This window comes from Lagenorhynchus albirostris, chromosome 7, assembly GCF_949774975.1.
Source record: "Lagenorhynchus albirostris chromosome 7, mLagAlb1.1, whole genome shotgun sequence".
Lineage (NCBI taxonomy): Eukaryota > Metazoa > Chordata > Mammalia > Artiodactyla > Delphinidae > Lagenorhynchus > Lagenorhynchus albirostris.
In genome coordinates, this window is record NC_083101.1 from 14200008 (window position 1) to 14219641 (window position 19634).

At 46.6% G+C, this 19634-nt stretch overlaps 1 protein-coding gene across 3 annotated transcripts in view; it reads left to right on the forward strand.

The window, feature by feature from the left end:
- Nucleotides 1-19634, forward strand: part of CDK5RAP2 (CDK5 regulatory subunit associated protein 2) — a 182320-nt gene that overhangs the window by 43961 nt on the left and 118725 nt on the right. Inside the window, exons 7-12 of one of the 3 annotated variants that reach the window (XM_060154500.1) lie at nucleotides 779-933; nucleotides 5315-5477; nucleotides 6935-6988; nucleotides 7832-7951; nucleotides 10588-10680; nucleotides 17691-17909. In XM_060154500.1, the coding sequence (XP_060010483.1) occupies nucleotides 779-933; nucleotides 5315-5477; nucleotides 6935-6988; nucleotides 7832-7951; nucleotides 10588-10680; nucleotides 17691-17909 (804 nt within the window). Of the gene's footprint in view, nucleotides 1-778; nucleotides 934-5314; nucleotides 5478-6934; nucleotides 6989-7831; nucleotides 7952-10587; nucleotides 10681-17690; nucleotides 17910-19634 lie in introns of those variants that run through there. The other 2 variants (XM_060154498.1, XM_060154499.1) reach the window with 2 other exon arrangements.

Consider the following 19634-nt stretch of genomic DNA (forward strand, 5'->3'; position numbering starts at 1 on the left):
CATTTGACAGTCTCCCAGCAACTCTTTGAGACGGTGGTTATCCCTGTTTTATAGGTTAGGAAACGGGCTCAGAGAGGTTAAGGGACTACTCAAGGTCACCCAGCAAGTAAGTGGTGGGAGAGCTGGGTTTTGAATCCAGTTCGATTTGCCTTTCATCTTTGTGATGCAGTCAGAGGCAGCGGCATGAGGGCTTGGAGACTCACATCTGCTATCCGGTCCCTTTCCTGAGCACCAGGACCTTTTTCCCCAACACAGACGCTGCCTGCGTGATTTAGGCAATTTCCTTTTTGGCTTCTCTGAGCTCTCAGGAAGAACATAAGAGTTTTTTACCACCTAAATCACCTTGGAGATACAGAAAATGCACTTTAGAGTTGTGTAGTCATTATCTTAAAAATAGTGAGGGGGCAGTGGGGTGTGGGAAGAATTTGCATGGAGATTATGGTGACTCCTAGGAATTTATGTATGTTTAGGTATCGAGAGGCACATTTCTCCTCGTTCTCATTGAAACTGTAAATATTGATCGGATTTTTCAAAACCCAAAATACGGTTCTTGTAGAGTCTTTTCCATTGGAAATGCCTATTATTCTTCAGGATACAAGAGGGGAAAAGTACCTGGTGAATGTATTTATTACTGATTCTCCCCATGTGTAGTACAATTCAGAGAGGGGAAATGTGCTGGAGAAAAAGTCATAAATATTTATATTTTAATCCAATTTCCTTTCAAAGTGTTCCCAATTGTATTGAAAAATTGCATCAAATGCGTTTAATTTAACTCTAGGATGTGAAAGTCGCCCAAGCAGAGCTGGAAAAGGCCTTTGCTGGAACAGAAACAGAGAAGGCTCTTCGGTTAAGCTTGGAAAACAAGCTTTCAGAGATGAAGAAGATGCACGAGGGGGATCTGGAGACGGCTCTGGTCCTGGAAGAGAAGGACAGGTCTGGCTCTTACCCCTGTGATGCTCTGACATCCATTTATCTGGCAGCATGATCCAAAAAAAACGGAAAGAGTTGTTGCCTTCCTACCCTTTTCCCCTTCTTTTTCTACTTGTTCCCCATAGTGAGAAAACTAGGGATAAAATCAGGGTGAAAGGGAAAGGAATAGGGTAGTGATATGAGGACAGAGATAGAATTAGTAGACAGAAGTTCATGCCGAAAAGTTCTACTCAGATACTAAATTTAGCATTCAGGTTTTGGCTATAAGCTTCCTGGTAGCCAAAGGAAAAAGGGAAAAACAATTTTGGTGGACATAAGATTCACATTGCTCACAAGACAAAGCAAGCTAGTAACTCAGGAGAAGCCCAGTTTTACTTGTCATTGTCAGAGAGACATTTCTCTTGTAGATTTTCCCAAAGGGAGTAGTAAGTGACTCCATCCCCACAGTAAAATACTAGTGAATTTTTTGTGACCGTTCTCCATCATGTCTTTTAATGCAGGCTGAGGGCCCAGATTAGTACAGTGCGAGGGACCAAAACAATGTAGACCAAGTACAGAGCTCTTCAATGGTCCAGAAATAAAACATGTGCCGTTTGGTCCAGAGAAGTGCGTGGGCCATACGGCTTTTCAGCAATCTTAAATGCCCTTTATGTCTTGCAACCAAACTTTGAATCAAAACTGGTCAGGAGAGGGTGGAGGTTTTATTCTTTACCGTTTTTGCATTTTGATACTCTTGCCTTGCTTTGGTGGTTACTAAGTGGAAGGTTGAGTTAACTAAACAAAAGTGAGACTTCCGGCTAACCTCTGGCCCATCCATTGAAGAGCCAAACTAGTTTGGAAGTCGACAGAAATTGTTCTAAAGCGTGATCAAGGAACTGGAAGAATACAGCCTGGCCGAGTGTCGTGGTCTGGAACGGGGGCGGGGCGATAGGAGGAGCTGGGGAGAGGGAAGCTGGGGCAGGTCCTGTGGGCCTTTTGGTAGAGTTTGGGTTTTGTCCTCAGGGCATGTGAGGAGCCACTGAAGAGCTAAGGATGGGGGTGGGGGGAATGACAGGATCAGATATAAATTTCGAGCCCTCCCTCTGGCTGCCCCCTGGAGGATGGATTGGCAGGGGGGATGATGCTGAAGTTCAGATAAGAGGACCGAGGTGACAGAGCTCGGGTTGGGGAAGAGCAGGCAGAGACACTGGGAAGGTTGGACTGGCGTGATGGCTTGAAGGGCTTGATGGCTGCTGGACCTGTGGATGAGGGAAGAGGCCGCAGAGGTCCCCCCGACCCAGGTCCTGAGCGTGAGCAACCGTGGGATGGGAGGGCAGTTTGCCGAGTTTGTGGGAAAAGGGGAGAAAGAGGAGATGTTTTGGGGTGGAGGAGGTGGGAAGATGAGCTTTCAGTTGGGACGCATTGGGTTGAGGGATTGCAGGCACCAAGAGGAGAGTCCAGGAGATGCTGGGCCTGTGGAGTGAGGCCTGAATTAAAGGAGATGCAGGTTCATTCCTTCCCCAGCTGCTGAGCCTAGCCTCGGGCTGGGTGCCAGGAATGCAGAGGTGAACACTGTCTTCCTTATATGGAGCTCCCATGTGGGGGAGGAAACACGCGTTAAAAACAGAAAGTCACAAGTCACGATTGGTGCTGGAGGTAAGTTCCGGGTCTGGGCTGTGACAAAAGCCAGGGAGTGATCAGCTCTGCCTGGGTGTGGGGCAGGGAGAGCTTAGGAGAGGAGAGCTCTGGGCTTGGGGTGAGGCACCCTCAAAGGTGGGACGCGTGGCACAGTTTAGAGCAGCCTCGGTCCCTGTTAGCATACGCTGGAGAAGCTTGGTTGCCCATCGTTTTGGCAGACGGAGCCCTTTTGGGGAAGGGTTAATGCTTGCTGAGTACTGACTGTGGTCCGGGCAGTGGGGTCTCCGTGGACGTGGGTGATCAGGTCGGGGCCTCCCTAAGGCTGCCTGCTCCTGGGGTCTCCTACCGGTCCGGCTGGGGAGGCACCGAACCGTGATGTGTCAGTCCTGCAAGTGCACCCGTCTCTCAGGGATAGAGGTGCCTCAGGCACGCTCCCGGCAGCCAGCTCTGGGTTTCTGCCCGCTCGCTTGGGTGTGGCCCTCTGTGGTGGAACTCTTCTGGGCCTAGGATCAGTGTGTTCCGCCCCTGAAGGCAGACCTGCCCCAGGAAGCTAAATTGAGGTCAGAGGTGTGAGTGAATTGGATGGAGCAGGGGCCCTTCGTCACGCCCTGGTGAGCTGGATCCAGGTCTGCCGCGTGACTGACCACCACCGCTGAGCAGGGCCCTCACCAGGACGGACACTGCCCGTGTCCTGGCCTCCCGCCGGCCTTTTCAAAGGTACATGCTTTAGCTCCTTGATTTCCTTCAACTGGACCTTACAGCTAGTCCGTATCTCTAAGACAGTCAGCCTTGAGGAGCCCTGCAGGTCAGTATGGCCAACAGACATATTTTATTTGACCCAAACAGTACTTTGAAAAGATGGAATTTGTTGCCGATGTTAAAAAAAAACCAAATGCCTAATTTCACGTGAAAGTCTAGATTTCCAGCTTCTCTTGAAAACCTGGAAGGCGTGGCAGGACTGGGCCAGGGTCTTGCTGGACTGAGGCTGCTCTCTTAGGCGGGCTGGTGCACTAGGCTGGCGACAGTCCCCACAGGCCTTCCCTGCTCATTTCCATCCCTATCTAGAACTTGCTTTAAGGTAACTAAAGCAAATCAATTTTATCGAAGTATAAGTTGCACGCAGCACGACACATCCATTTTAAGTGTGTAGTTTGGTGACTTTTTACCTCTCCAGTTGACTGTGTGATGATTTCAAAGTTGAACCCCTAGAGGGCAGTCTTACTCCTCCGAGTTTTGCGGGGCACCGCGCTGGTGCTGCCCGGTTCCCTCTGTACCCAATTATTTTAGTCCTTTTGGGGCGCCATAACAAAATACCACAGATTGGGTAGCTTACAAACAATAGAAGCTTATTTCTTACAGTTCTGGAGGCCGAAAGTCCGAGATCAGGGCGCCAGCATGGTTGGGCGACGGCCCTCTTCCAGGTCGCAGACTTCTTATTGTGTCCCCACCTGGTGGAAGGGTGGGGGATCTTTCTGGAGTTCCATTTGTGCTGCCATTCATGCGAGTTCCACCCTCAAGATCTTATCTCCTCCCGAATGCCCCACCTCCTAATCCTGTCACCTTTGGGGGTTAGGATTTCAGTATAGGAATTTTGGGTGGACACAAATTTTCAGATACTCAAATACGCATTGCTAGACGCTTTAACTGCTTTTAGCTCACTTCTCACCTTCGCCCTGGGAGCTCGGGAAGCTCTCTCAGACTTGCAGGCCTTTGCTCTTTCTACCCTACTGAGTTGCTTTCTAGGCTTAGCTGCAGAGACTCTTCTGAGAGTCCTTTGACAAAATGCTAATTGCTCAGTGTTTTAAAAAAAATAATTATAGCCATATAGCCACTTGTTATTTGTTGAGTTCTGCCATGTGCCTGGAGTTGTGCAGCATTTTAAATAGCTTATCTCCATTCCACATAAGCAAGTTATGGCCACTTTATAGCCGAGGCAGTGCAGGCTCAGAGAGGTTAAATGACTTGGCCGTGGTCAGGGGTAATTCGGTGGCCCGGAGAAGGGTGTGCTCAGCTCTTCCTGAGGAGGGCCTCTGGGGTCTTGAGGGGATGTAACGCCTCACTGGCGGTGGCGGGATGAATGGGTGTTTATCAGGTGGATGCAGGAGCAGAGGTGTGAAGGGCATTCTGGGTAGAGGGCGTGGTGTGCGCAGGGCAGCCCAGCTCCTGGACAGGTGTGGGAGGGAGGCTCTGAGAGCCAATGAAGAGGGTGTCCGTTTCCTGTGAGAGGCGCGACGGACGCCGTCAGCAGCACCTCTGATCTACTAGGCCCGAAAAGACAGGGCCGCGATCGCCTTGCTGAGGAGTTTGGCCTTTATTTTGGAAGCCAGTCTGTTTTAGACTTTGCCCTGGGAAGCCTTGGCAAGACGCTCTCTGGTTTTCACGCTCACTGGAACCATTCTGCTTTACTGGTCAGGTTTGTTGAGTCTCACTGACAGATTCCTTAGGGAGAGATTTCTTGCCCCTCCCCACCCCCCGCCCCCCAAATTCATAATCCACTGCTGTCGATGGTGGGGGCCAATGAAAGTCTTTGAGCGGGAGTGTGACTTGATGAGACCGTAGTCTGGCAGCTCAGAGGATGGATTGACCAGGGCCGGGCTGGAGGCGAATTCTGGCCCCAAATCTCCCACCTGCAAAATGTGGTTCCGTTTATGTTCGATCGTTGGACGTGTCTACTTTGAAGATGTCTGGCCCTGTTACCTACCTCCTCCTGCTACACTGAGCTAAGAGAACAGCTTAGAATTAATATTTAAATTTTGTTCTCTTTCAGACTGATTGAGGAGTTGAAGCTGTCTTTGAAGAGCAAAGAAGCTTTAATTCAGTGCCTGAAAGAGGAGAAATCTCGGATGGCATCTCCAGATGAAAACGTGTCATCTGGAGAGCTCCGAGGACTTTCTGCTGCTCTGAGGGGAGATGAGGAGAGAGGGACCGAGGTGAGGTGACGGGACATGGAGGGGAACTTTAATTAGCAGACCTGATCCCCCTGTGGGAAGTGGATGCACATTCAGTCCCCAGGGTTCGCACACAGTGGCCTTCAAAATATTAGCTCCCTGTTGTCTGCTGAGGAATTACCAGAAAGTTCCTTTGTCAGGGGCCCTGGCATTTCTTTTATCCTTCCAGTCTCGTGTTCATGTAGAGTCGGTTGAAAAAAAAACAGTCCAGGGACTTCCCTGGTGGTCCAGTGGTAAAGAATCCGCCTTCCAATGCAGGGGATACGGGTTTGATCCCTGGTCAGGGAACTAAGATCCCACATGCCTTGGGGCAAATAAACCCGCAACTACTGAGCTTGCGCGCCTCAACTAGAGAGCCCGCGTGCCACAAACTAGGGAGCCCACACGCCCTGGAGCCTATGTGCCACAACTTGAGAAGAGAAAAACCCGCACACCACAACTAGAGAGAAGCCCGTGCGCCACAACGAAAAGCCTGCGTGCCACAACTAAGACCCTATGCAGCCACGCAGCCAAAAAAAAGAAAACAAAACCTTTAAAACAAACAAAATAGTCCACACCTGCACGCCTCTGTTTTCCTATGGGTTAATTTGTCGATGCCCGGGGACTTTATTTGCACCCACTGGGTTTGGTTTGTCTCTGTGGTTAGAGGCAGACTTGAGGCCACCTTCGGTTGGAAACTTCAGAGGCAGCGGGGAAGGGAAATAACTTGTATTGGGCCTGGCAGCACTCGAAGGGTGTCAGCGTGCACCTCAATTAATCCTGGCACCTTGCAAGGCAGAGATCACGGTCCCCTCGTCGGGTAGAGAAACACGCTCAGAGGCGTCGTGATATTTTCCCAGGCTCCAAGAGGTGGGTCGCTGGTAGAGACCCCAAAGCCCTCCTGGACCCCTGCCCCTCCTCCCCCAGGCCACCTCCATGCCCAGCTGTTTTGAAGTGGGTGGGCAGGCCTGGAGGTGCAGGCAGGCCTGGTAGCGGCTTTCTGGTCCTGGTTGGACCCCGGGTGGCTGCCGTGTGTGGTCCCTAAACGCCAGGGGACGTCTCAGCGCTCATGGACTGTCTCAGTCGCTTTGTGGAGCAGGGTCTCCTTTGTCCCCTCCGGCCTCCCCGGCTAGCTGTTGGCTGTGATTAGCCCACGTCTGCTCCTCCTTCCGGCCCTTCTCGCCCCGCGGGCGCTGTGCTTCAGTGGCTTTTGCGCCGTCCCGTAGCTCTTTGGTTCACGCTCCATGGGGCTGGTGGTCAGCCCGTGCGGGTTGCTTGTCTTTACATTTTCTTAACTTGGGTGCATTTCCGGGGAGACAGAAGGAGTGGATGATTGTTTTCATGAGTTCCTCAGCAGTGGGGTGGGGAATGGAAAGTAAATGCAGTGCTCATTCTAACCGTTCTGGGGAAGCTGCTGGATGCTGGATCCCTTCCGAGCACCAATGAATGCCTTTTCTTAGGCTGCACAAATGGAGGAGGAGAAGGAGAGAAATCGCTTTGAAGAGAGGATCCAGGTATGCTGACACAATTTTTACAAACGTATTGAGGATTTATCCCTGCCTCTTGCTTTCTTCTGAGTGCAACAGATAATCCTGTGTGACAGTAGCTGTCACTCGTTGAGTCAAGCTCTAGGTGTGTCAGAGAGGAGGGTTTCGTAGCCTTCACGATAACTCTGGAGTAGGCGTTCCCATTTTGCAGATGTAACACATGGGGCTCAGAGAGGTGAGGCTCCGTCCCCAGGGTCACAGAGTTGGAAGAGGTGTAGCAAGGATTCAGACCTGCCAGGCCAATCGCAGAGCCACTGCTGCAGGGTCCCCTAGTCACAGCGGCCGCCATTTGTGTAGCGCCTGCCAGCGTAGAAAGTGCTTTCACGTCCATTATCTCATTTGATTCTCACAACAGCCCGGGAGGGAGGCAGCAGTGAATATCTTTAGAAATGAACTCAGACTATAAATGTATATATTCGGTCTCCATCAAACCAAATTCTCTGCTGGCTTTTGTAGCATTAAGGAGTGAAATTAATGATCTGTCATTTCCCCCAAATAACCTGCTACGGTTTCAAAGGCTCTGCTGTGACTGTATTCAGATTCCAGAAGGCATTGGAGTCCTTTCCACGGGAGTAGCTGTCATCGTCTTAACTGATCTGATCCCCTTCCTACACCCAGCCTTGTTGCCGCGAGTGGTAAAGCAGTAACTTGGAGCTGATGCCACGATTCTCAGCTCTACTTGGAAACATTAATCACAGGTTGACAGGAATGATAGAATAACTGCGTTTGAGTGTGCTCTTAAAGTTATATTTACAGTGCATTTTGGTTAAAATGCATCAACTTAGTGAATCTTTTTCTAATCTAATTTAGGCACTTCAGAAGGACCTGAGAGAGAAAGAAAGAGAAATTGCTACGGAAAAGAAAAATAGTTTAAAGAGGGATAAAGCCATTCAGGGTCTAACCATGGCACTAAAGTCGAAGGAAAAAGAGGTATGTCTGATACACCTGAAGTGAGACTTTTCTTTATTAGCTTCTGTGACAGGCCTGTCTTACCCTGAATTTTTAGCTTTAGGTAAAAAGTTTATAAGAGAGGGAGGGAGGGAGACGCAAGAGGGAAGACATATGGGAACATATGTATATGTATAACTGATTCACTTTGTTATAAAGCAGAAACTAACACACCATTGTAAAGCAATTATACCCCAATAAAGATATTAAAAAAAATAAATAAATGAAACTCAAAAAAAAAAAGTTTATAAGAGAGCTGAGATGAGTATAGAAAGTGGGGAAAGGGTCCTGTAGTCAATTAGAAGTTCTTTTGTAGAGTAATTCAGTGCTGTCCAGCATGACTATAATGCGAGTTATGGATGTAATTTAAAATTTTCTAGTAGCCACATTAAAAGAAGTAAAAAGAAACAAGTGAAATTAATTTTAAAATACATACATGCCGGATGTCAACATGTAATCAATAAAAGAAAAATAGCAATGAGGTATTTAACATTTTTAAACTCTGACTTTTGTCACCATATTGGACAGCATGGGTCTAATCTTTTGAAAGACAACAGAAGATTGAGATAAAGGCGTTTTGGGAGGCAAGGCCATGACTGCGACATCTCACCTGGGTGGTCTGCAGGCTCCTCAGATCCGGCACTTTCTCAACAGACCCATCACCTCCATCGCCGCCCCCATCTCACCATCCTACTCCATTTTCTCTGCTCTTGCCTGCGTTGGTGGCACTACCGTATCCCTAGTCGTGCCAGCCAGAAGTCGCCCTTGCCTTCCGCTTGTTGCCTTTGGGATCCAAGGTGGTGGCTCATGGTTCTTTGCGGTTCTCCTGTCACGAGTATAGCCATCAGTTATGTCTCAGTAACTCCTCGGCACAGATACAGAGAAGAAAACACAGCTCTGCTTGCCAGTCTAGTGGGGAAAAAAGACAGCATGAAGGTGTTGTGATTGAGGGAAGTGCAGGGGGCTGTGGAAGCAGAGGGGAGGGGGCCTGGTCCAGGTTAGGGTGTGGATGCGAGGAGCGGGGAGCGCTTCTTCCTGGAGGAGGTGTCTGAGCTGAATCTTAAAGGAGGACCAGGAATTAGCTGGGAAGGGAGGCGGAGACTGGGAGGCCATTTCGCGCAGAGGGGAGAATGCTGGTCAGAGCCTGACGTTAGGAAAGAGCCCCTTGTGTGTTTGTGGAAACAGAACGGTTTGAGGTTCTCAGAGATCAAGCGCAGAGCTGAAGTGAGGCGAGAGGAGAAGCTGGAGGGGTTGCAAGGGGCAGCGGAGGTGGTGGAACTCAGAGGGTAGCAAGGCCACTGAAGGCTCCGAGCGGAGGGGTGTGGTCACGTTTGCATCCCAGAGCAGCCTGTGGCTGTACTGGGAAAGGGGACGGCAGAAGGGCAAGAACGGAGGCAGGGAGGCCAGTAGCTGAGGTGAGAGCCCCCTAATTCAGAAAGGCTGAATTAGAGCAGCGGTCACAGTAAGTAGGAGTGGAGGGGTGGGGCGTATTCAAGAAATACAACTAGGAATAATTAAAAATTAGAAGTGAATTTGGGGAACTTTGATGATTAGATGTAGGACTCGGGAGAAGGAGCAGTCAAGGGTGACTTCTGGCTGCGTGACTGGGGATATGGTGTGCCACCACCTCCCTTAAAAGCATAGACAATGGAGGATCATGGTGAGGTGGGGGCGGCGATGGAGGTGATGAGCCTGTTCAGAAGGTACCGACTTTGAGAAGCCCATGGACCGTTCAGGTGAGAAGTCCAGGAGGCAGATGGATCCGCGAGTCTAAAGCTTGGAGAAGGCCCAGGCCTGGAGGTGTAGGTCTGGGAGTCAGTCGTATACAGATACGAGTGAAAATTCTGAGAGTTGATCTACTTATCCGAGGATAGCGTGGGGTGGGAAAGGAGGCTGAGCATCGGGCCGCAGGGGACAGCAAATTTCAGGAACAGGGAGAGGAATGCACAAAGGGGGCAGGAGGAATGGCTGCAGGAGTGGGACGCCGACCAGGAAACTGGGGCTGAGGAAGCCAAGGAGGTAGGAGTTTGAGTAACCACCAGTGCCAGCCGCAGCGGAGATTTGGTTCATAATCGTGGTCAGTGTGATTTGTCTCGGGTGTGGGGAGTTCAGGGCCCAGTGGTCGTCGGAGACCCTCTGCTGTGCAGGGCACCGGTGTTAGGGCAGTTCTGGCTGCTGGCAGAGTTCAGGGTGTGGCCAGGGGAGTTCCTCGCTGACTCTGGGCCAGAGGAGAAGGTCACTGGAGGGTGAGGAGTTCTGGGAAGAGCCAGGCTCGGTGGTTGGGTGGGTCATCTCTGTGGACAATAATAGTAACTCTTAGCGTGAGCCGGGCATGACTTGAGCGCCCGTACCTCTTAACGTTGTTCAAGCCTCACAGTGCTGTGGTTGGGTGAGTGGTCGTATCTTCGTTCTATAGTTGAGGGAATTAAGTCTCAAAGAGATGAAGCGCCTGGCCTGAAGTCATCCAGCTAGTAGACAGGCAAACTAGAAATCCCGCTTTTCTGACTACAGAGCCCTCGGTTACAAGCCCTTCCCAGTCCAGCAGGAAAAGCTTCTGGGCTGAGCACAGAGAGGAGAGCCCAGTGCATACTTGGCTGCTCTTCCTTGTTTTTACCCAGATTGAAGAACTTAACTCTGAAATTGAAGAGCTCAATGCTGCCTTTGCTAAACCCCGAGAGGCCCCCCAGAAAGCACAGACCCAGAAATTCCAGGTAAGTGTTGGCTTTGTTTGAAGTGGCTCTCTCCATGATCCTTCCTCCTGGGGATGTCAGGGCTTTGCAGCTGAAAGGAACCAAGGGAGCTCTGCGTGGTCTTTTTAAAAATTAATTAATTAATTTATTTTTGGCTGCGTTGGGTCTTCGTTGCTGTGTGCGGGCTCTCTCTAGTTGCGGCGAGTGGGGGCTACTCTTCGTTGCGGTGCGCGGGCTTCTCATTGCGGTGGCTTCTCTTGTTGCGGAGCACCGGCTCGAGGCGCGCGAGCTTCAGTAGTTGTGGCACGCAGGCTCAGTAGTTGTGGTGCACGCGTTTAGTTGCTCCAAGGCATGTGGGATCTTTCTGGACCAGGGCTCGAACCCGTGTCCTCTGAATCGGCAGGCGGATTCTTAACCACTGCGCCACCAGGGAAGTCCTCTGAGTGGTCTTTAGTAGAAGAGTTCACTCAGTCTAATTAAAGGAGTATCTTCTGCAGCTTGGGTGCTTCTCCAGCCCCTTTCTCAATATGACAGTGAAGATGGTGACCACTACGCCCACAGTTAGGAGTGCTGAGCTTAGGCTGTGCCAGGAGTAGACCGTGCGAGATGTGTGGATTATCTCATTTAATCTTCACCACCCTGTGGGGAAGGTAATTTTCACCCCCCTTGTATTTGAGGGGTTTGTGAAGTTCAGTGAGGGTATACAGCTTATTCACGGTCACACAGCTTTGCAAATGACAGGACCAGGGTCTAAATGTGGTAATTGCTGCTAATAAAAGCTGCCATATTGAACATGTACTATGTGTCAAGCCCTGTGCCAGGTGTTCTCCGTGGATTAGCTCAATAAATCTGTACAGCAGCGCCACGAAGTAGGCACTGTTAATATCCTTGTTTACTGCTGAGGAAATCCAGGTTCAGAGATTCAAGTAGCTTGCTCAGGGTCACAGAAGCGGTAAGTGAAAGAGCTAGGATTTGACCCCTGAATCAGTCTCGCTCCCAAGCCTGTGCTTTTCCCTTCACCCACTACGTCTCCTCACCTGGCTTGCCTGCTCCCTGCCAGCTTTCTGTTCCAGGCTTTGGTTATTTGACCCGCCTTTTGTTTTCCCTCCAGCGTTGCACAGCAAGGGCTCCTGCGGTCATCCCCTCAATCTTCCCTCTTGCTAATTTTAGTTCAGTGTTTTTTTTTGGTTTTTTTTTTTTTTTTTTGTGGTACGTGGGCCTCTCACTGTTGTGGCCTCTCCCGTTGCGGAGCACAGGCTCCAGACGCGCAGGCTCAGCGTCCATGGCTCACGGGCCCAGCCGCTCCACGGCATGTGGGATCTTCCTGGACCGGGCACGAACCTGTGTCCCCTGCATCGGCAGGCAGACTCTCAACCACTGCGCCACCAGGGAAGCCCAAGTTCAGTGTTTTGAATTAACATTTTCTTCCCATGTTTCTAGTTTCCCTCTACAGTGTATACCTGTTACTAATAACTAATGAATCAGTAATGCTCCATCATGGGATTAAGCCCATACTGCCTTAAAGCTCCACCCTCCCACTTCTTCCTCCCATGTTGTTTTTGGTTATAAAGTAGAAGTTAGGAGTTAAATCTAATTTAGGACTGTTTGGTTCTTCAGATTCATATCCCATGCCTTATCTTTTCAGAGCTTTGGTTCACAGTAAGAGTAATTGAAGTAATTTGGTTTAAGTCCGGGTGCACTAGAAGCAGAGACAAATCTCTGTCTTTGGACTCACAGACTTACCTTCCCACCATTTTGACAGTGGTTGATGAAATGGAGCTGAGATTACACTTTACACTGAGTTTTTTTCCCTTGCTTAGAAAATAACAAGGCTTAAAAGCTGAATTCTTAGCAAAACCAATTCCTTGAGAAGAAAAAGTGTATGTTGGCAATTGGTAAGCAGAGACCAGACATCCTTACGTCTTGTGATATTTTACTTGTTGGGCCTTGAAGGAAGGAAAAGAGTCTTACACGTTTACGTGTTACCCAGACTTATTACATCCATTGATTAATTTCATAACGCTCAGTCCTCGTCTAAAAGTGATCTTTGAGGTCTTGTAGTTTACAGTGTTGGCCGGGTTTCTCATCTTGCAAGGTATGGAGATCAGACACTGTTGAAATTCCTCAGGTTCTGCATGGCACGTTGGCTGTTCAGAGAGCACTCATTTAATCCTTACCCACGGAGGCAGAGTGCTCGCCCGTTTGACAGGTTGCCAGTACTTGAACTCAAAGTCTGACTCCAAAGTCTCTGCTCCTTCCATTTTTCTGATTATGTGTGTGAGTCAGTACACACCAGACCCTTATATCGGCTAATTCACTGCGAGGTATGTATAATTTGAATGTTGCACAGACATTTGAAAATGCATTGTCTTTCACATTTTGGGCCCTTTTTGGGATGTCAAATGATTTGAACTAATTGCAGCATGAGTATAAGAGCTAAAGCTCACAGGGGTGGCATCAAGCGTGACAGTGACAAGTGGTATTCCGACTCTTGGAGCAGTTACCACAGTGCAGAGAGGTAGATTCTCATCACAGGTGTGACTCTGCGAAGGTTGCAGTGTGGCCTGGCTGTGCTACCTCTGAAGCCATTTAAACAATGTATTTTCAAATTGGAAGTAGCGGTTATGTCTCCTCCCCTCCCTGCTCGGCTTTATAAAAGTAAAATTGCACGTTGCAGGAAACTCATAGAATATTTAAAATGGTGGAAAGAGGTTGATAAATGTCACCAGTAAACTCACGTCTAAAGATGTTCACTGTTAGCACCTTGACTCTTTTCAAAGCGTATTTGTACATATATATATATATATCACCTTTGAAAAATTAAATAGCATTATAATATGTATTTTGTTATGTAATCTCTTCTGTTTTAACATTTTTTCCCTGGCAGTATATATAGATCTAACCAATCTTTAAAAAAATATATTTTGAGATAATTGTAGTTTCACATGCAGTAGACTTCTGTGTACTCTTTACCTCGTTCTCCCAAAGTTAGCATCTTATGTGACATAGGACAGTGTCACAACCAGGATATTGGTGCAATCTGTTGGCCTTACTCAGATTTCAGCAGTTTGACATGCAGTCATTTGTGTGTGTGTGTGTGTGTGTGTTGTGTGCTTTTTATACAGTCTTTTTAAACAGCTGCATATAGTCCATTATATGTATGTATCATATTATTTTTACCCTGAAGAACCTGGGGTGGGACACGAATTTGAATCCTAACTCTGCTTCACTAACTTGTATCATCTTGGGCAAGATATTTGCACTCTCCCAGCCTGCTTGCGCATTGTAAAATCTGGGTAGTCACATTTATGTCACATAATCCTTACAAGGATTAAATAAGAACATGTATCTGGGCACAGGTGGTAACTCAGTAAATGTTAACTCATCCTTAAGTTGGGTGATGTAGTTCTGGCATGACAATATAGTAGTTTTTACTTTGGTCTATTTTCAGCTTCTCAGTTAATGGTGTTATACACGTAGCTTTTAGTTTGAGGAAACTCTCCATATTATCTCTTGATTGGGAATGAAAGATAATAGAGTAAGTGATGGAAAAGGGAACCTAGATTTACTTATCCTGCACCTGCTGAAATGGGACTTTATGTGTCAAATTTTACCTTCACAACAACCCTGTGAAATAGAGATCATTCTCACGCATGCGGAAACAGAACTTCAGAGAAGTTAACTTCTCCCAAGTCACACAGCTAGAACTGGTCTTTGAACTCTGGGCCTTCTGACTCTTTCTTTATTGGACTCATCATGTTTCTGTACTGTGGGGAAGAACAATTTGTTTCATATTATTTGGGCTTTAGTTTCTTTTTTAGGGGGGTGGGTAGGGGGTGCTTTAGTTTCTGACCATGTCTAACTGGGTCAGGTATTTGCCACCTGATTTATAAGCACCTGACTGGTGTTATAGAATCTGAAAGTCAGGGTGTCTTGCAGGAAAAGGTAAAAAAAATTCTCCAAAGAAGTTTTCCAGAGGGCCATCTCAGGGAAAATTAACATGGGAAGTATTTTTATGAAGTGAATCGAATGTATGAATTTGAATTCTTCGAGCTCAGATTTTTCTAGAGGCTTTGTTATCGTTATTTACATGATAATCCCACAGAACTTTGATCGCTTGATAACATCTATTATTTTAGTATCAACCATTGCTATCCTTTGTTTAACAAGCTCCTAACTGGTGTTCTCCCCTTGAATTCAGTCTGCTTGTTTTAATTTTTTGTAGTTTATTGGTGTTAACTGGAATCTGCCCAGGAATGGGCAAGACAGAATAGTGCTCTGGGAAGAACACAGGCTCTGGAGTCGTTTGAATCCCGGATTTAATCACTTACGGTCTGATGACAGGCTAGTCATTTAACAGTTTTGAGCCTCAGTTACTTAAATAGGGATAATAATGTGTACTTTGTAGGGTCCTGTGAGAGACTGAGATACAATACGTGTAAAAGTGCCTGGTTTAACCCCGCATACATAATCAGTGCTTAATAAAAGGTAACTACGAAAATTGTTCAAGGTGAGCGTTTTCCCAAATCATTGTTTATCTTCTTTTCTCTTTTTGAGTTTATTTAAATAAGCACTGCCCCAGATACATTTTTTGGGTGGGCCCGTGACCTAGGTTTCCCATTTCTTTATTTTAATTTTAAAGGAAACTAAAACAGAAGCTTCTCATAAAACCTACTTTGGAAGTTGAATGGCTTTCTCCCTCAGCCTCTGTTGCTGTGTCCTAGACAATAGTTGGGGAAGCATTGGACCAGATGGCTGGGTTGTAGGGGCCCAGGAACAGCGGAACCCCTCTGCCTCCGGAGTGACCGTGGTTGTAGCCCACCTCTGCTGAACAGCTAGGACTTCACTGTCCACAGAAGCAGAGATGGATTTCTTGGGAGGGCCCGGAAGCTGGGGCCAGTCCCTTTACTCCACAGTCTGAGCTGCGACCTTGACAGCTCAAGTGTCCCTTGCTTTAAAATTTTTAATCTTGTCCTCAATCTAATTCAAAAGACAGATTTTGTAAAAAGTTAATTTTCTTCTGAGTATAAGTATTATATATGTTTCAAAAATTTTTTCAGAAGACTGGCAAGAAGGGAAAAAAGGGAAATCAGGAAGTCCCCCAACCACTATTAACGCCTTGTTGTTTTTCCTTCTAGGCTTTCTCCTATGCATAGATTTTATTTTTTAGATCGTTTACAATTTGATTTTTTTAAAATTTATTTATTTTTGGCTGCGTTGGGTCTTCGTTGCTGTGCGCGGGCTTTCTCTAGTTGCGGTGAGGGGGCTACTCTTCGTTGCGGTGCATGGGCTTCTCAATGTGGTGGCTTCTCTTGTGGAGTACGGGCTCTAGGTGCTCGGGCTTCAGTAGTTGTGGCTCGTGGGCTCTAGAGCGCAGGCTCAGTAGTTGTGGAGCACGGGCTTAGTTGCTCTGCGGCGTGTGGTATCTTCCCGGACCAGGGATTGAACCTGTGTCCCCTGCATTGGCAGGTGGATTCTTAACCACTGAGCCACCAGGGATTTTTTTTTTTTTAATGTAACATAGTGACTTAGAAATATTCACATATTATCAACTTTTTGTAAATGTAGTTTTAAGGTTTTATTGTGTGGCTTTGTCTTACTTTATTCGCTTTCATATTCTTGCACATTTAGGTTGTTTCTTATTTTTCACTGTTTTAAGTAGTTCTTTGATGAATGACTTTTTTTTTTTAAAAAAAGAATTTATTATTTATTTATTTATTGGCTGTTTTGGGGTCTTCATTGCTGCACGTGGGCTTTTCTCTAGTTGCGGCGAGCGGGGGCTACTCCCTGCTGCGGTGCGCAGGCTTCTCACTGCGGTGACCTCTCCCGCTGTGGAGCATGGGTGCCGGGCACAGGGGCTTCAGCAATTGTGGCTCGCAGGCTCAGTAGTTGTGGCACACGGGCCTAGCCGTACCGCGGCATGTGGGATCCTCCCGGACCAGGGCTCGAACCCACGTCCCCTGCACTGGCAGATGGATTCCCAACCACTGCGCCACCAGGGAAGCCCCAATGACTTTGTATATAAGGCTTTTCCCCCTTATATTTTGGATTCTTCTCCGAGATTGAATCCTAGGAATGGAATTATTGGGATGATTGTGAACATCTTTATATAATACACACATACTTGATGTACATAATCTGTCCACGGGGAGTTCTGTCAATGTACATTCCTGCCAGCATATTTCTTGGCTTCTAGATGCTTGGTCAGTTCTTGAAACGTGAATGTTAATTGTGCCATTTCCCAATAAGTTTGCCAGCACTGGATATTCTCATTAAAACAATCTCACTTGTTAAGTGAAAGCTTGTTTTAATTCGCTCTTTTTGATTAGTGGTGAGTTACGACATTTTTTCATATGCACGATAATCACATATGTATTTTCTCTAATAAACTGTATTAATGAAATAAACATGTTCTTGACACGCGTAGACCTCCGACTCTGCTGAACTTGTAGCCTCTTGAGGTGGCTATCGATTACTAGGTTGACCTTCCTTTTTCTCTAGATGACTGTGGGTTTATCTCTAACAGAGATGAACATTGCCAGTGCTTGAATCCATCTCTGCTTTTCAAATAAAATTCTTTATTTTCTATCTTTTAAAAATAACTTAAATTGTTTTTTTAAACTATTACAGAAATAACATGCTCACTAACCTTACAACATTTGAAAATGCAGAGAAGTAAAGGAAAAAAATCATCTGTATTCCCACCCTACTAAATACAGTTACTACTAACATTTTGTGCTTTTCTTTCTCATCTTTAAAAAAAAAAGTTTTTACACAATAATTGTAGCCTTTTCCCCCTTAACATCAACGTTGTAACATAAACACTACCCTGTGTTATTTCAAAACTTTCATATTATTTGTGCTGTGGGTCCTGAATGTTATGTTAATCTCCACCTCCCTCCACCCCACCTCCCCCCACCCCCGACCAAAAAAAGAAAAACAAAACTGGTGAACAAGGAGCACTGATTTCTTGGTTTGTTTCCTGAGCTGTGAAAATCAGCCCAACTCCCCTTCCCCTCCTCTTCTTCTAGGGGTCTGAAGATTACGAGGCTGCTCTGTTAGAAAAGGCAGCCCTTTTGGCTGAGCTGCGCTCAGAAAACCTCACCAAGAGCACAGAGAACCACAGACTGCGTAGGAGCATTAAGAGAGTCAGCCGGGAGCTGAGCGACCTGCAGCAGGAGAGGGAGAGACTGGAGAAGGAGCTGGAGGCAGCCCACCAAGAGAGGAGCAAGGGAGACCGCATCACCCACGTGAGTGCCGCTCGGCCCTCGAGGTAGTGGGCAGGGCGCTTGCGCTGGCCGGGGCTCTTTGGCTGTTTTAGGGAGACAGATATTCATCGCCGAAAGCTTAGAAAAACCGGAAGAATATAAAATATTTCACTCACCATCTCATCACCTAGAAATGACCAGTCTTAGCTATTTGATGTTCTAGTCCTTTTATTCTCTCTCTCTCTCTCTTTCTGTCACACACATGCACACACACACACACACACGTGCACATTATTGGTGCACATTATTGGTGTCAAGCTGAAAATGCATTTTTGTATTGTTTCTTTTTTTTTTTTTTTATTCAATGTTCTCCCTTTGGTGTGGGGCCGTCATGAGTGTTCTTCAAAAACGTGTTTTTTTGTGTGTGAACATAATGGTTCATCACTTGAATGTGCTACAGTTTATTTAACTAGTCCTTACTGTAGGATGTTTAGTTCATTATATATATATTTGCCTTATAACAAATGCTGCAGCAAACATCCTTGTACATAAATATTTATCCACTGATTATTTCCTGATAGAGGTATAATTACTGGGTCAAAGAGTATGAATATTTTAAAGACTATTTTATAGATACACCCAAATTGTTCTCCAGAAAGATTATACCACGTTTCCCTAGGTGAGAGTGATCTTTTTTTAAGACTACTCTATTTAGCATTGGATGTTAGTATTTAAGAAATTCTCTCTGAATTTGGTAGACAAAAAAGTTGATCTTTTACAGTTTCTGTTAGGTTTAAATGTAAGTATTCCGCATCCTGAGAGTCACGTCCAGATCCACAGCCTCGGTGCAGTCGGGTAGCACAGGGACTGAGTCTGAGTGATTGTTGACACTCAGGTTAAACGAATTCCCTGCACGGGCGCCTGGGGCAGGCAGAGTCATTGGAGTAGAGAGCTTGAAGGAGAGCCCGCAGGTACCAGAGGTTAGTTCTCTGGTGGCTGCTGTTGGCAGGGACGGGACGTCAGGACCATAGTTTGAAATCCTAAGGCTGGCACTGACAAGAGGATTGAAATATAAATGTTTGTCTATTTTAACAGAAATTTTAATGAACATCAAGAGAGAAATAATGGAAACTTAGGAAAATAAGAAAATGTAGCCTATAATTCCACCACCCTCATAAAGTAACTCTGTTTTTCAGTATCACCCTTTAGTGCTGGTGCATTTGGGGCCCCAGTCCAATCAGAGGCTAAATGCTGTTGTGTGTTCTTTGATCACTTTCTCTCTCACGGCCATCTCCGCGTGTTGTGTAGGCTCCGGAGCAGTCATGCTGAATGATGCATACGCGTCATTGAATAGATTTCACGTGATTTACTTAATAAAAATTTCCTGCTCTCTTGGACGTTTTGGCTGTTTAAGTAATGCCACAATGAACATCTTTGGGCATAAAGGCATTTTTTTTTTTTTTTCTTGAAATCCCAAGGATAGATTCTGAGGATTATACTAGTTAATCATGCTGCCAAATTATTTGTCCAAAGGGCTCACCCAGTTTATGATGCAACCAGCAGTATTGGTGTATACCAGTTTATTGCATGTTATTAAAAGACCTGATATTTATTCAGTGTTACTGAAAACCAAATGTATCTAGTTGAGATGCTGATGGAAATACATGGCATGAGCCCTGAATGTTTTATTTTTTCCTTAAGGGAGGTGAAAATGTTATACATGACAAAATGCAAAGCAGTGTAAAACCCAGAGCTAATTCATGCAGC